This window comes from Leptidea sinapis, chromosome 47, assembly GCF_905404315.1.
Source record: "Leptidea sinapis chromosome 47, ilLepSina1.1, whole genome shotgun sequence".
Lineage (NCBI taxonomy): Eukaryota > Metazoa > Arthropoda > Insecta > Lepidoptera > Pieridae > Leptidea > Leptidea sinapis.
The window spans coordinates 1,304,675-1,319,985 of NC_066311.1; the positions used below are offsets into that span (position 1 = coordinate 1,304,675).

At 36.7% G+C, this 15,311-nt stretch overlaps 1 protein-coding gene across 1 annotated transcript in view; it reads right to left on the bottom strand.

The window, feature by feature from the left end:
- Positions 1-15,311, bottom strand: part of LOC126978080 (protein phosphatase 1 regulatory subunit 12A-like) — a 40,699-nt gene that overhangs the window by 17,827 nt on the left and 7,561 nt on the right. The window contains exons 2-8 of the mRNA XM_050826792.1: positions 14,883-14,963; positions 14,002-14,158; positions 12,400-12,545; positions 8,899-9,024; positions 6,072-6,298; positions 5,769-5,871; positions 1,905-4,518 (exon numbers count right to left, since the gene is read on the bottom strand). Of these exons, the coding sequence (XP_050682749.1) occupies positions 1,905-4,518; positions 5,769-5,871; positions 6,072-6,298; positions 8,899-9,024; positions 12,400-12,545; positions 14,002-14,158; positions 14,883-14,963 (3,454 nt within the window). The remainder of the gene's footprint in view (positions 1-1,904; positions 4,519-5,768; positions 5,872-6,071; positions 6,299-8,898; positions 9,025-12,399; positions 12,546-14,001; positions 14,159-14,882; positions 14,964-15,311) is intronic.

Sequence of the window (15,311 nt, forward strand, 5' to 3'; positions counted from 1 at the left end):
GGCCAAACAGTCACAATATTCATACAAACGCTAGTACGCCACAAGTTAGGATATCATCCCCTCCAACTCGATGTGTGGCGGTCCTCCTCAGTGCGGTTTTCAAGGAGCTTTCTACCACGTACTACAAAGCTGTGGAATGAACTTCCTTGTGCGGTGTTTCCGGGACGACACGACATGGGTACCTTCAAAAAAAGCGCGTACACCTTCCTTGAATGCCGGCAACGCTCCTGTGATTCCTCTGGTGTTGCAAGAGATTGTGGGCGGCGGTGATCACTTAACAACAGGTGACCCGTATGCTCGTTTGTCCTCCTATTCCATAAAAAAAAATTGTACGTGATTGTGGCGATTTAACAAATGTTTCTTTGGATATTTTGGTACTCTATATTACTATCACTTCAGTATAAACCTCCAAAATCTACTTTTTTTGCACTATTTTGCTTGGACTTTGGCTGATGTTAATGCCATAAATGGTAAAACTAAAGAAAGCATCATCAACCTCGCACATGTAATGGATATACAAAATGACAATAATTTATTTCACATTTTTGTAATTGGGAGTGTACCCGTTAGCACTACTTTGGTCGAACGCACTCGCCAAACTAAATGATTTTACGACTTTATTAATATAATGCATGCAAATTGATTTAAATATCGCTTTGTTTGCGTTTTTCAACAACACCTACTGACTCTTAAAATGCGTGCATGCCTTTCGCCTTTGTCTCGCGTACAAATGCCGAATCCGTGGAAGACGTTAATCGTTTGTCAAAAACTCCCAGCCACGCCCTAAATAGTGATCTACACGTTTGGCGAGCGCGTTGGGTGAATGCGTTCGACAATATGGCGATAATCTTAAATTGGGATCCAAAGTTTTCGCATCGCGTATGTATTTATACATACATAAGATTATGCAAGTTGAAAACATCTAACAATTTAACATGCAAAGATTACGTAGCTAAATCGTTATTAATTATCATTATCATAAACACGCCCTACGCCGTAAAACTTATTACCTTAATGAAAGGTGCGTTGCGTGTCTAACAAAGTATCAACAGGTTGCGGGTGGGACGAGAATTATGTATTTATAAACGCTATGTCTAATTAATTACAACGGTCTGAATGTGGCGTTACATGGAAAATGTCAAGGTTAGTCTTGGATTGGAAAACTGCCAAGTTGAATTAAGGTTTAAATGTTGGGAAAAATTACATTACAGACTTTTCTGTTTTATGTGTTTTGGAGTTTTTAAATGCCCTAAACATATGACTAAATTAACTTGCTCGGTGACATAACATCTACCTCGGATGAATGACTACTTGAAAATGATGAATTACTACTTTATAAGTATCAAAACAAAGAGGTCGGCCTATGTATGTGACACAATAATCATTAAGGACTTAGCTATTCTACCAGCAGCGGGTGTGAGTAGCGCGGAGAGAAGAACTAGCGATTTATGATTAAAATTAGGGATTGAGGGAAATATCAATGAATTGTTATTTTAATGGGATAATTTTTTGACATTGGATTTTTTCCTCATTTAACATGTTAAGTTTAATTATTGTAACTGATTAACCTGTTTTTGAAGTTGTATAATAATTATGTATAATATGTAAGATATATCCACCGATATAGTGATAGTCACGTGATCTTTGCAACTGTTGTACATTACAGTTGCAAAGATGCTGCTGGAATTATTTTAAAGATAAAAACATATAATTAAATATCACCACCCAAAGCCAGTACTATTGGAAGAGTATAGATAACAAAGCATGATATGGTAATATACCTAAATATTTTAAAATATAATACAACAAATGTTAATAAATCTTATAAATTTTGGTTAATAAAACCAATATTAACTAGGTATTCACACAATGAAAATTTGAAAATTATCGGAAAAACAACTTACAGAGACTTTATTGTAGTCGTGATGATGCGCCAGAATGATGGGAGCGCAACTGGACGCTGCACTGGAGACACTCAGCGCATCACCCTCACTGGTTCCCTCCGGTTCCTCCCACCGTCGCCTAGACCCGCTGCGAACACCCCCCAAGCCAACACCCCGCTCAAGCGAAGCAGGAAGCGAATCATCCCTCCCCGGAACACTGTCACCGCACTCGGACGAAGAACTCGACCCGACGCTAATACCACTCTCAAACTTTGACGAAGACGACTCAAATTTACTCGGACTCAAACTTTCTTCCTCCTCGATTGTTTCGTTCGCTTCTTTAGCGTTTGAATTACCGAATCTAAAGGAATCGCTATGCAACCACGGTCGTTTCGTGGTACTAACGTCGGACTTCACCGTCTCGGCTTCGGAACTATCGTCGTCCGAATGCAATGTCCCATCGGAACCGTCATCCGAAGATTCCTCTATACATGTTTTGAATGAAGCATCAGATATTATTGTTACATTCGAATTGCAGGATTGCAATGACCAATGGCCTGAGTGTTCCGAGGAGTTAGATTTTCGTAGCAGTACACGAGAGTTAGAAACACATGGCGACTTAGAATCGGTCGATGTCGATTTAATTGATTGTAAAGACGTAACATCTGAAATATCTTTAATGGAGTAAGGTCTGCCTGATGAAGACAGTGATGAATGCGGTGACATTGCCACGTATGAATTATCAGCGTCCGATTTTGCATTTGAACCGTTTCTTTCCAATATGTCTTTTATAGTTACTACCGCGTAAGGTTCCTCTAAATTAGAAGGCACAGACCTATTTTTAGTAAGTCCACTATTGCGTTTAGTCAAAGAAAGAGAATCGAGTGTAATATCTGGAGTGGATATGCTTTTCTTGATTGCAGAAAATTTAACTATAAAATTATTAAGGGATTCACGTTTCTTTGCATGTAATGAACATTGCCCTGAATCACAGAAGCATCTGAAAGATGATGAAGTCATCTCTATTCTTTCTCTTAAAGCATTTATATCAATAGTAACTTTCTCTTCTTCTTTAGCTGGAATATCTAATAAATCTTCAGCGCTGTTGTGAAATTTAGGTGGTTTTGGTCTACAAAAACAGATAGCTGTCTCATAATAGCTATCTCTTTTGCTGATATAACTTTCAGTTGATAGCGTTTCATTCGTGTCTAAGGTATCCTTATTGAAAATAGAAATAAATTCTTGAACTGTTGGTGCAGAGTAAATGCAATGCCCAGTACCTCTAATATGGTAGTGAGCTAAGGTGTCCTTTAGGAATGAACTTTCCCATTTAGAAAAGCCTTTAATATTAGTTGAATTCCTATCAGCTTCAATATTTGTAAAAGTTTTGTGTCTAAAAAGTACTTTTTTCTTTACTGATTTCTCACTTTTTTTTGATGGTAAAGTACCAGTCATTGATAGATACATAGTTTTTTCATTGACTTCTCCACTACAATCTACATTCACGATAGCACTTGCTTCAGAATATTCCGATGCGTCCGATGCAGTTCTATGTATACTAGATTTGCTAGATTCCTTTCGAGACAAAGCTTTTTGAGCGCGACGAAAAGATTTTGATTTTTCGGAAAGCAAAATATCTTCCAAATTAGTCTCGTCTATCATGGAATCAGAGGACAAAGTTGAGGATCTACTTAGACTGGGCGAAGAATTACAAGACTTTTCTTTAATAGGGAAAAACGTTCTCTTTGGAGGATCCGGAGCCTTCCTCGTAGGTACTATAGTAACATTCTCATAAAGATTAGGTACTTCTTTACAATCTTCTGATTCTTTGCTTGGGACATAAACCCGTTGCGCAGGTATTGGTTTAATGCTGTAATTTTTTTCCAGTGTTATATTTTGATAAATAACCGGGTCCTCGTTATTAGCTACATCAGGCAACGTAGCGTAGCGCGGAGGAGGCTTTGGCTTTGAAATTGAACTTGTTTTAAAATCTTTGGGTCTCTCTATTTTAATTGAAGAGAATTCATAGGATTCATAACATTCGTTCACCAAATGAGCTGATTCTGAAGAAATATTTGACATCACAGATATTCTGTTACTTTTCGGACGGGGCTCAAAAATATCTCTTTGATTATAATTTACAGCTTCGACTATATTAGTTGCGTCATTATTATCACAGTCTAATTCAGTAACTACTATAGATTCAGCTATTGATTCTCGTGAATCACTTAGCTCATTATTCTCGGTTATATTTGGTAATGAGGTTTTAAAACCAGGACAACTTCTGTTACTCCTATTCACAGCTGAATCTCTACTTAGTGTTCCTACTCTATCCAGTGATATTGTGTCAAATTCATCATTACAAACTATCTCACCTGACTCATCTTTCTTTGACAGTTTTTTGAAAAATTTACTATTTCCGATATGCAACGCTTTGGTTTCTAATTTAGGTTTCGCATCGACATTCGATTCTGTATAGTTAGTAATGTTAGGAGCAGAGTTAAATTTTGCTTTTAGCCCCAAGCACTTTGAAGCAAGTTTCTTGACAAAACTTTGAGAAGGACTTCGCGTTACAAGAGAACTAGAGGAAGTTGTAAGGCTATTTTTGTAATCTTTGTGGGTTTCTGGGGCTGCCCTGTAAAACATATAGAGCAACAAAAATTAATAAAAAGTAAACAATAAACATTTATTAAAAATCATGATGTGAATAAATGAAACTATGCCCAACACCGAGAAACTACTTAAAAATAATAAAACCAAAGAATATTGAAAGCGGATGTGTTTGCAGCATAAACTAAATTAAAAATGTAAAATATGAATGAAGATTTAGCCCTTAAGTGTTGATAAAACGTTTTGTAACAAGATTCAATTATGTTGCAGCAACATAGTAAAAATCCTTTGTGCGATCAAAAATCTTTTAACAGCGTCATTCACCGAATAAAAACTGCTCATTTAATTTATAATAAAGTTGTTTGAATGTACTATCTCAGCCAGTCCTTAGATAATATCAAAGGACGGCTGTCTTTATCTCGTGTATAAACTCGTACCTGACCGTTTTCTAGACAAAATCAAAGGGACGGAAGATTTTAATGAGGCTCGCATTGAGTTTTTGTTTTGCTTCGCTTTAAGGTGAGCCGTGTTTTTGCGATTGTACATTTGAGGCATCTTTTAACGAGTGCAGAATGCGATTATAAAGTACAACAAATTTGAGATGTAACAATAGAATTTACAATTTGCGCAACCCAAGTATTGGAAACAGCGAATTGGCATATCTCTACCATTAAATTATGAACTCGAATGGAATCCGTAAACAAATTTTATATTAAAACACATCTCTGACATAGCAATCAAGAGTTCAAAGGTACACGTAGTATGTTATAATTGAGACGCCTCTCTCCAATTAAAACTGAATATTTAGCAAAGAGCATCTTATAGAAATTATGGTGAGGGATTCCTTTGCTTTATATACGGAGGACGGTAGATTTAGGTACATCTAATTTATTTGTGTGTCAAAGGAGTATGTATATATGCGCATGCAGCGTTAGTAGGTTAACAAGCAACGGAAATATATTTTACAAGTCATCCCAAACCAGATTTTGCTATAGAAAATTTATGGAGCGAAGTTTTAGGTTAACTTTAACTTCGTTAAATTCATTAACATTAATTAAATATACAGTCAGCGCACATGTCATCAAGGTAAATGTATATAATGTTGTATTTTGATCATAAATTTTTCTAGCACTGACTGAAACTAGAAATTCAAATAAATTTACTTAAAGCTACAATTGGCACCTCCTTGCAAAATTTAGGTATTTAATATCTAACTTTTCCTTATTCTTAAAAGGTTTTCGATTAAGTTTTATTGCATCTCTAAAATATACTTACATAACTAGCTGGTGGGGATAGCCTGTAGGACTACAGTCTTGAACAGGAAAAGGCGGTAAGTCTTCTTCGCTTTCATAATTATTTCTCGCCATAGTCTCATATTCTGCAACAAGTCAATATACAATAATAATTAGAACAATGTTGCATAGTTCACTTACTTATTAATCCTTCTTTCAGAGACTCTTCAGTCAGTCATATTCACGGGCGAAATAAAACAATCGTTTTATCCCAATTTACTTCGGTAGCCAGATGTATTCTTAGTTTCGGGTATATGTGCGTGTTTGTATGTAATCTTGATCATACCTCTAATAACTCTCCGGACCCTCCTCGTAGCCTCTTCCGAGTAGTCTGCGAGTAAATCTTCCACAGTCTTCCCTCTACCGTCGACGGCCCGAAGGTCTGCGCCTTTCGCGAGCAGTATTCTGACCACGGATGCCTTGCCGAAGCACGCTGCGTCGTGAAGGGGAGTTCCCGAGTTTGTGCGGATGTTGGGATCGATTCCCGCCGCCAGCAACAATGACACTACGTCCCTGACCAAGTTAATTTTTTTATGTAAAGAATTTCATGTATTTAACAATTAATACTAAAACAGTACGATATATGTTAAAATACGGGCAAATACGAAACATTCACCAAGTGCTGCGTAATATTTAAATAAGAACATTTATAATTAACATTAAAACGATATGTACAGAAGACAGCAACCCTTGCATAGCATCGATCCCTATGGCAATCACGGAAACTGACACGGAGAATTAAGCTCAAGATATTCCGGTCCAACATAAAGACCGTATTGCTGTATCTGTGTTAGACGTGGAATGTCACCAAGTCCATCACTCATCAATTTCAGGTTTACGTTAACCGATGCCTTTGCAATATCCGCGGTATTCACTAGCCCGACAAACTTTCCAACGATCATCTTTGGCAAACGCTGTCATGTAGTTCCCATCGACCAACAGAATAAATGTCGCAAATGGAGCTGGATTTGGATACACTCCGAAGGGAGTGATACACAGATATACCCAAACAAGCCCTAGACTGAAACCCTCAAAGTAAACGCAAACGCGGGTGTCCAAAGCAAACCCGGTGTGAAAGACATCGGACGGACCTGAAGTGAAATCAAGAGAGATGCTGAGGACCAATCCCGATAGAGATGACGCCCTCTGTCCCAGCTTGAGGTTACAGGAACTTAAATGAATGTACAGAAAAATTTGTAGGCATATGTATGTATAGAAAAACGAAAAGAAGTGGAAAGAATATTAATGCCATCCTTTTACATCAATATTCAAAACTTCACCATTTTACAATATTTTTTTTTAATACAATCAATGTAAAGTGATGCAATAAAATACTCAAACGTTTCCCGATAAGTAAAAAGATCAAAATGTAAATAAATTATTGAAAGGAATTCAAGAGTTATTGAGAACAGCAGATGCATCAATTCACATACACTAAAAATAAGAGAGAGCCGACATAGTATGGCTAACAAACCTGCGATATTTTTTGTATATTAAAGAGGGCAAACGGGCAAGGGGCTCACGTAATAGGGAGTGGGAGTAAGTTGGGAGTACCTATGCTTTGAGAAGGTCTTTTTGAAGGTTCCTATCGGTTCGGGAAAACTGCAATAATTGATTCCACAAAGTGGCTATGGGAGGCAAGAAACCTCTTGCAAAACGCGCGTTTGCGGAATGCCAGACGTCAGGCGGGTGAAATTTCCCAATTTGACATAACGTCTTGACGGCAGTGGATTGGGCTGCAAGTATCAACTCGAAGAACTTTTCTGAACATTCTCTGAGAGATATGTCCTCCGTATCATCATATCCGACCAACGCGCGTTAAAGCAGAATTAAATTTCATAACCCCTATATCAAACAGATCCCTAATACCCTCTAGGATCGCAATATTGTCACAGCGAGTAACAATTTGGGTAACTATTTACTGTTGAATATTAATAAGTATGCTAATGTAGAGGCGTACACACGTCACGATCACATATTCATATTCATTCGTTCGTTAGCACGCTTCGATCGGCTTCGGTTAGGATTTACTCTAACTGGATAGAACACAAAAATAAACTGACATACGTGGACCAAAAGCCTTTCATATAGCCCAGTAAGCAATGTTTTTCTGAACGAGGCGTTCAGCGGCTTTCAACATTTTTAAAAAGCTAATTAAAAGCCCTACTGTAGTCAACTGTAAAAATGTAAAAGATGAAGCTAATTTGAAAAATTATTCTACAACGATTCTCAAACTGTTCAGAAATAAGTTGTAGATTTTTTGTCACTTTTGGATGATGCAGCTACTGTACTCAATAACTTTTGTATTAATTTACATTTACTTTTTTGACTTACTCGTGTAAGACATTGACTATTTGACGTTTGAGTGTGTTTTTTGCATCATTTTACATTTTACATATTATATTGAAATGATTTGTAAATCGATGTAAAAGTAAATCTTGATATAAAAGAGTGGCAATGAGTTTCTTGCTACTTCTTCTCATTAGCTCAACCCTTTACGAAGTAGGGGTAGATTCAATAAGAATTTTTTTTTGACATTCATAAGTGTCATTTCCGTGACCTACGTGAATAAACTGATTTTGATTTGATTTGATTTGTAAAAACTTCGTGGACGGGACTTGTCTTAGCTATTCAGACTTGTGAAGCCAGTTTGTTTCATAAGACACGGAGCCGTCAATGAGTAAACGTGATATTAACTGACCCAATTTACAGACTTCACATTCCCACTGCTCGTTCTAACAACGCGTTTCGCATTCTCATTGGTCGTTTTAATGCATACTGCGTCTTTTAATTATTTATAAGAGCTGCTGTTATGGTTTAATGAAAATTAACAGCCGCTCACGATGTATGGGGAGTAATGACTGGTGGTGATAAATTCGTGTTGCTGGAGTAAGGAGTTTACGATAGATAGATCTACGGTCTCTATCTAACAAATGGATATCTCCCTTATCTGGATTATCGGGATTATCTGCGCACCAATTAAAGGAAAGCCTCTTGAATCTTGCCTCGACTTCTTCGTCTTCATGTACTTCTCCACTACCTGTCCCGTCTTTTGACAAGCGAAACAGATTTTCCAGGGTGCCGCTATAGTGACATAAAAACTAATAACTCACTTGTGTCCATTTTTGCTGGCCCTGTGCAGAGGAGTGGAGGAGAACGACCGCACCTTCCAGTTGGGGTACTTGTAAGGTTGCACCAGCGAGGGTTGTACCCTCAGTAGATGCTGAACGGTTTCTAACCTGCACAAAAGGAACAAAAGGAGATCCCTTTAAGAAATGTATTTTTTCAGTAGTATTAATTCAAACCACTGAAGCTAAAGTTTCCGTGGAGAACAAATCAAAAACTTTGGGCCTTAAGCAGTCCTCTACACTAAAATGTGAAATATTTGCGTTAATCATTATTCATGATCATCATATTAATCGTTATATTATATCGCAGCCATCTGGCTAAAACAATTCCATCTACTAGGCTCCGTAAAATTGCTAAATCTTTTAAAGTGGATTGTGTTTTATTATATGATAAACTCCCAAATGATATTTAAAGATTACCAATTAAAAAATTTAAATGTATCGTAAAAAATAAAATAATATCTAAGTCCTATTATAATGTGAAAGATTATTTGTATGATAAAGATAGTTGAAATTAATGTTTCTAAATTTTTTTAATGAATATTGTTATATTGAATGCTATTGTAACTTTTGTACTTCATCCTGATAAGAATTAAATAACTTATAAAGTTTTACAGTGATAAAGACTTTTTGAATTTGAATCAGTCAGTTAAGTAAACACTAGCCCGTGCATTAAACGCTGGTTGGCCATTTTAATGAAATTTTTTTCGTTAAAGTCAATATTGATGGATTACTTATCTTCGGTTTGGATTGATTAGGTTACGTTAGTTAATTCACTCTATGTAAAATAACTTAATACTTTATACAAAATAACTTAATGGAATGCCGAGCTATTATGGGAATTATGGGCTAGACATATAATGGACTGGGTAATATAACCAGGTGGCATACGAGCGTGTTTCGACGTATTCCTAATCTTGTATCAAACATACGTATAAAACGTGTTTATGTTGACTTCCTATAACTCTAAGGTATTGACGAGACCTTTATTAGAATTGAAACACGTTGTATAACTTCGGAATTAATTTTAAAAGAAAAACTTATAAATTCAATTTCACTGCAAAAAAAATAGGTCCAACAAGATGGCAGCAATATAGACATGATATCAGGAGTGTACAGGTAATTTAAAGGTATACCAAATGCTAAAACGGTGGGCTTGTACCAACTGCACATTACATATTTCATTTTGGTAAGGTCAGCAAAAATATTCTTACAAGATTTTTGTCCTTATAATAATATATTATATGACATATAGGGCCCGACTCCTAGTATGTATACCTGTTACTGCTGTATATCTTATAACTAATTCTAGTAGGCTTCATAAGATACATAATTGCTATAAGGGTTAATGTATACACTTTTATAATAAAGTCCCAGCCACTGTGCAGGCATTATCTATAAGTAAATTTAAATGATTTATTAAAAAATGACTCTGTCGTAAATCCTACTACTCCACAGCTAAATCTCTACGTGATCCGACAGCCTGGGACTAGATTATGGTTATTTTGTAGCAATAGCAATGACAGCACAATATTGTATATTTCGTTAAAAAGAGCGCAAAAAAATGCTGGGAGAGTTTCTTCCGTCGTCTAGTACATAAGAAATGACATCAAAAAGAATTCTAAAGGAATCCATTTTGAGAAAATAAAAGGCTTTTATGCCTTTTTAGTACTAAGATTAATACTTTTAAAAAAAGCTCCATCTCGCTCCATTACTATGATTTTTTTACCAGAATACTAATCTCAGCAAACCCTTTAATTAATAATGATGGATAGGAAAATGAAGCCTTTGTGCGATAAAAATTATGAACTTATAATAAATTAATAAGGTAAGGTGTAATTGGTGGATACTCTACGACAAAGTAGGTTTTATACAGCTATTAGAAGCAAACGTAAAAGAAACAATAGAAGACGGTTAGGAAGTCGCTTTTACTGTCAAATAACTTCTTATTACTTGTATTTTAATTTATTGTGACGGAAATAGTGATGACGAGCAATTTGGAGAAGATTTAAACTTCAATTCAGTAATTCAAAGAAATCCGTATTTAGATAAATAACTTAGTTAAAACTAAGTAATATTAAAGTTCCTCATGTACGAGTATACACCCCCGTTTCATATTTTGTCAAGACTAACTTATAACCATATTAAAGGTCTTCACTGAAATGCTTACGTAAGTAGCGGGCAAAACTTGTATACTTAATAAGGACTTTAAAACAACTTAACCGCGAAAGACGAAGCCAAACTTGCGTCTAACAAACTATTCCGAAGTAGGAAAATCTAATTATATCTATCTTTATCAAAGGGTTGGAAACAATCTTGTTAAAATCTTAAACACTACATACAGTTGATACTTAAGTAAAGGACATAATCAATTTTAATGGTACTTAATTAATTACTTGATACTTAAGTAAAGGACATAATCTCACCAGTGGGTACCACAACGGCGCCTATTTCTGCCGTGAAGCAGTAATGTGTAAGCATTACTGTGTTTCGGTCTGAAGGGCGCCGTAGCTAGTGAAATTACTGGGCAAATGAGACTTAACATCTTGTCTCAAGGTGACGAGCGCAGTTGTAGTGCCGCTCAGAATTTTTGGGGTTTCAAGAATCCTGAGCGGCACTGCATTGTAATGGGCAGGGCGTATCAATTACCATCAGCTGTACGTCCTGCTCGTCTTGTCCCTTATTTTCATAAAAAAAAAATATAATACATTACACATTGTTCAAAGGGTGTGAAAGAAGAAGGATATAAAAGATAAAAAATACAGTTGAAATGGAGCTAATTTGAGAGACAGATTGAGGATCAGTGAATAAGAGAAGATGAAAATAGGTAGTGACAGATATTTTGAAGAAAATGTTGAGGTTGTTTGGTCTCAAGGAAGGATGGATGAAATTTGATTGACTGCACAAATTTTATTATTAGTATTTAGATGGAAGTTTTGGAGAAGATACCATTTAGGCTCATTCCGTCACCCAGAATAAGGTGACAGATTGAGCTTGAATGAGAATGAGAGAATGCGTGTTATTTTAGCTTGATTGGAAGAGATCGCTTCAAGTGATAAGACCGCGCATTGCGTACCTATGACAATTGGCTTAAGACTTTATTATTTTTTAAATATAAATATAATATGGTATGCAATAAAATGTCTTTCTTCTTCTTCGTGACACTCTTGACAGAACGGTCGTGGTCATCACGAAGTGACTACTTTTGGGGCAGATGTGATTCGCCCCACGAGCATTCGCCACTTTTCCCTGCTGGCCGACAGCCTTTTTTTTAAGAATATGTGGTACCTACACTCGTTCAATGGACCGCTCACAGCAGACTTCATTTGGTCGTTCCATCACATGGGCGACGACCTTGCCCTGCACGACAAGGCGCTCGATGGACTCACTCTCGTATCGGGAGACGTGTCTGATGAACTTGAGTATGCGACTCTTTACTAACATCAACATCGGTCTCTGTCTATTTCTGTATTATAAACCCCTTACCGTCCATATTGAGCAGCCAGGTCTAGTGCGTTCTCCTGTTTAATGTTACGTATCGTAACGTCCGCGCCGTGCGCGATCAGTTGAGCCACCACATTCACGAAGCCGAACTGCGCTGCCATCAGCAGGGCAGTCTCTTGGTCCAGGGTCTGGTCAACACAAATATCGCTTGACATTTCTGGTTATATCCTTATCATTTGCGAATCAATAGGTAATAAAACACAAGCAACTAGACTTATTTGGTAGCAGAGCGTTGTTACAAGCCATAGACGAGTCCATAGATAATCCAATCTAAAAAACAAGTTATTCTCGTTAAAACAAAATATAATAGATGGAGGAAGAAATATATTATCGTATATATTGTATTATATTTTGAGCAAATTCTTAATGATATTCATTCCCTTTGACAACAAAAGATTAAATACTAGGAAGACTACAGCAACTGTCTACTCCAAATGTCACGAGAGACTTCTGAAAACCAGTGTTGTGTTGGTGTCTTCTGCACTGATCAGCAATGTCAGCTGAGTCAGCTCCTTTTAGCAGGGAATCACGCGCCGCAAGTTCTTTTTAATTTTTTATTTCAAGATTTTAATTAATACTGTAAATTGAAGGCGTGTGTTTTTATTGCTTATAAAGTGTTTTCTATTCTCTTCTAAATGACTTTCAAAATATGTATGAAAATAAATTTGTTACCAGTCGCAATATGCAGTGTTATAAGGGGACATTTTTCATTGTACACATTTTACATGAATAATTATTTCTTAAGCAACGAATCGTGCAAGACGTGATCTTGAAGGTAATTAATGCGGTGTATAACAGTCCTATAGTGACGATTCAAAAGTGCTTAATTTGAGCCTAATTGAATGAAGTTTATTTGACTTTGACTCTGCCAACTGCAATGCAAACTTCTTGGAAAGTAGCTTGGTATTGATGTGACAACTTAAGTGTCTATATTGCTTTCTAATGTGCGAGCGGTAAAGTTTTATGAAAATCAAAATTTGTAACATGACCGACATTTGTTTTTTTTTGCAAATTTAATATTTTGACCGACTGCAATACTGGCAAATTCCAATTTACATACAAACTATGATTTGTCAGACTTAATATAAATATTTAATCATAAAAAAGACTTCAAATAGCTTTCTTCCTTCAATTTATAATAAATACTCTATAATAATTGTAAAATAAAAAAATCCTTGTTTAAATCTCTCGGGGTCAAGTGCGATTCCACCACTCGGGTGTATTATTGTCGCCCTTGACTTCGTCTCGTACCTACAAATTGCATCCTCGATAGAAATAGCTAACTTTTTCCCATAGATAATTTATACACCTAGATAGACTGTAACAGCTGTGAACACGTCGAAAAAAATAGCGCCTAACAGCTAAACTCTATTTTCAACAATATACGCACACTGCAACAAAGTGATATCGCGAGTGTAAGACGTAACTTGTCACGCACACTAAAGTAATATACCTGGCCTGTTTTCATGCGTTGTCTAAGAGCAAGAGGCTCTATCTAGACGTATAAATTATCTATGCATTTTTCTCTTGGTCAATAATGTACTAAATAAGGTTTGGTCTAAGTATAACATTATGATCACTTACCACTTGGTTGACGTTGACGGGAGGATTGTTGTGCGCCAGCAGCATAGTGACGATGTCGGAGTCCCCCTTCCACGCGGCCAAATGGAGGGGAGTAGCACCTTTTTTGTCCACCACGCATGGTGAAGCGTCCACGGACAACAGCAGTCGTACTATGTCTCTGCATGAAGACAACAACATCTTTTATAGCAACAAAACAAAATTAAGAGAAGCCACAATGATCTATACCTGGCGGCAAATTTTATTTCAACTTTTCTCACTCTTCAGTACACCTTTAAGTGGCGGATTTAGGTAAGTAGATACCCAATGGATGAAGGAACCTTTTGTGCTTAGAGTCACCTCCAATTTGATTCCGAATGAGCTGAACATTACACAACGGATATTGTCTATGTCTATGACAAGCGGACAATCTACAGAGGCTCATTGTCACTGGAAAAATGGCATAGACAAAATCCAGTGGTCAAAGCCCGAACAGATGATCTGATCAGGTACCAAAACACCTTGGCCCGAAAGCTACTAGAAGCTAACCAAGTAGTCGAGACCAATCACCCTGCTCAGCACAGAGCGCGCGAACACCAGAGAATTTACAGAAAAGTTAAAATCACTGTCTATTGCTGTTTATTATTAACCGCTGGGTCTTAGTATCCGTTAGTTAAATAATAGTGTATGGCTAGAAACAATTGATCCAAGCACTAAATATATTCTTAAACATAAATCCCCATTAAAATACCTCGAATTTCAAATGAAGCCACTGCAAGTCTCGTCCGGCACATTCATCGCTTAGTACACATTCGATAAAGGCGTAATTTTACTGCCCAGCGGCTGTTTATATTGTATTCAATATTTTACGACTAGTCAGTATTTGCCTATAACACATTACTTACTTGTGGCCCCGCAAGCAGGCGTGGTGAAGCGGAGTGTAACCATTCTCGTCTTGGACATTGACGCCGGCGCCCCTCCTTAGGCTGTTGACAAAACATACTTATAAGCAAATAATATCTTTTACTGATCTATGCACGAGATCTCCATACATCTTAGTATATGTATTTGTAACAATATTTCTTATAAACTATGTTAGTATTATAAGCCAAATATATTTATAAACCTAGAGGTAACAGTTCCCAGTTTTTCTGGAAGGAACAGTCAGCTCTGGCAGCAATCATTATGGCATGGAAACCATCCATTTGTCTTTTCAATTTTCAAACAATTCGACACGTACGTATTTCGCCTCTACACGAGGCATCCACAGGACGTGTTGTCTCGCCAAAGTCTGGCACGAAACTCTTGCCAAATTCAAAGAAAACTCAAATCAT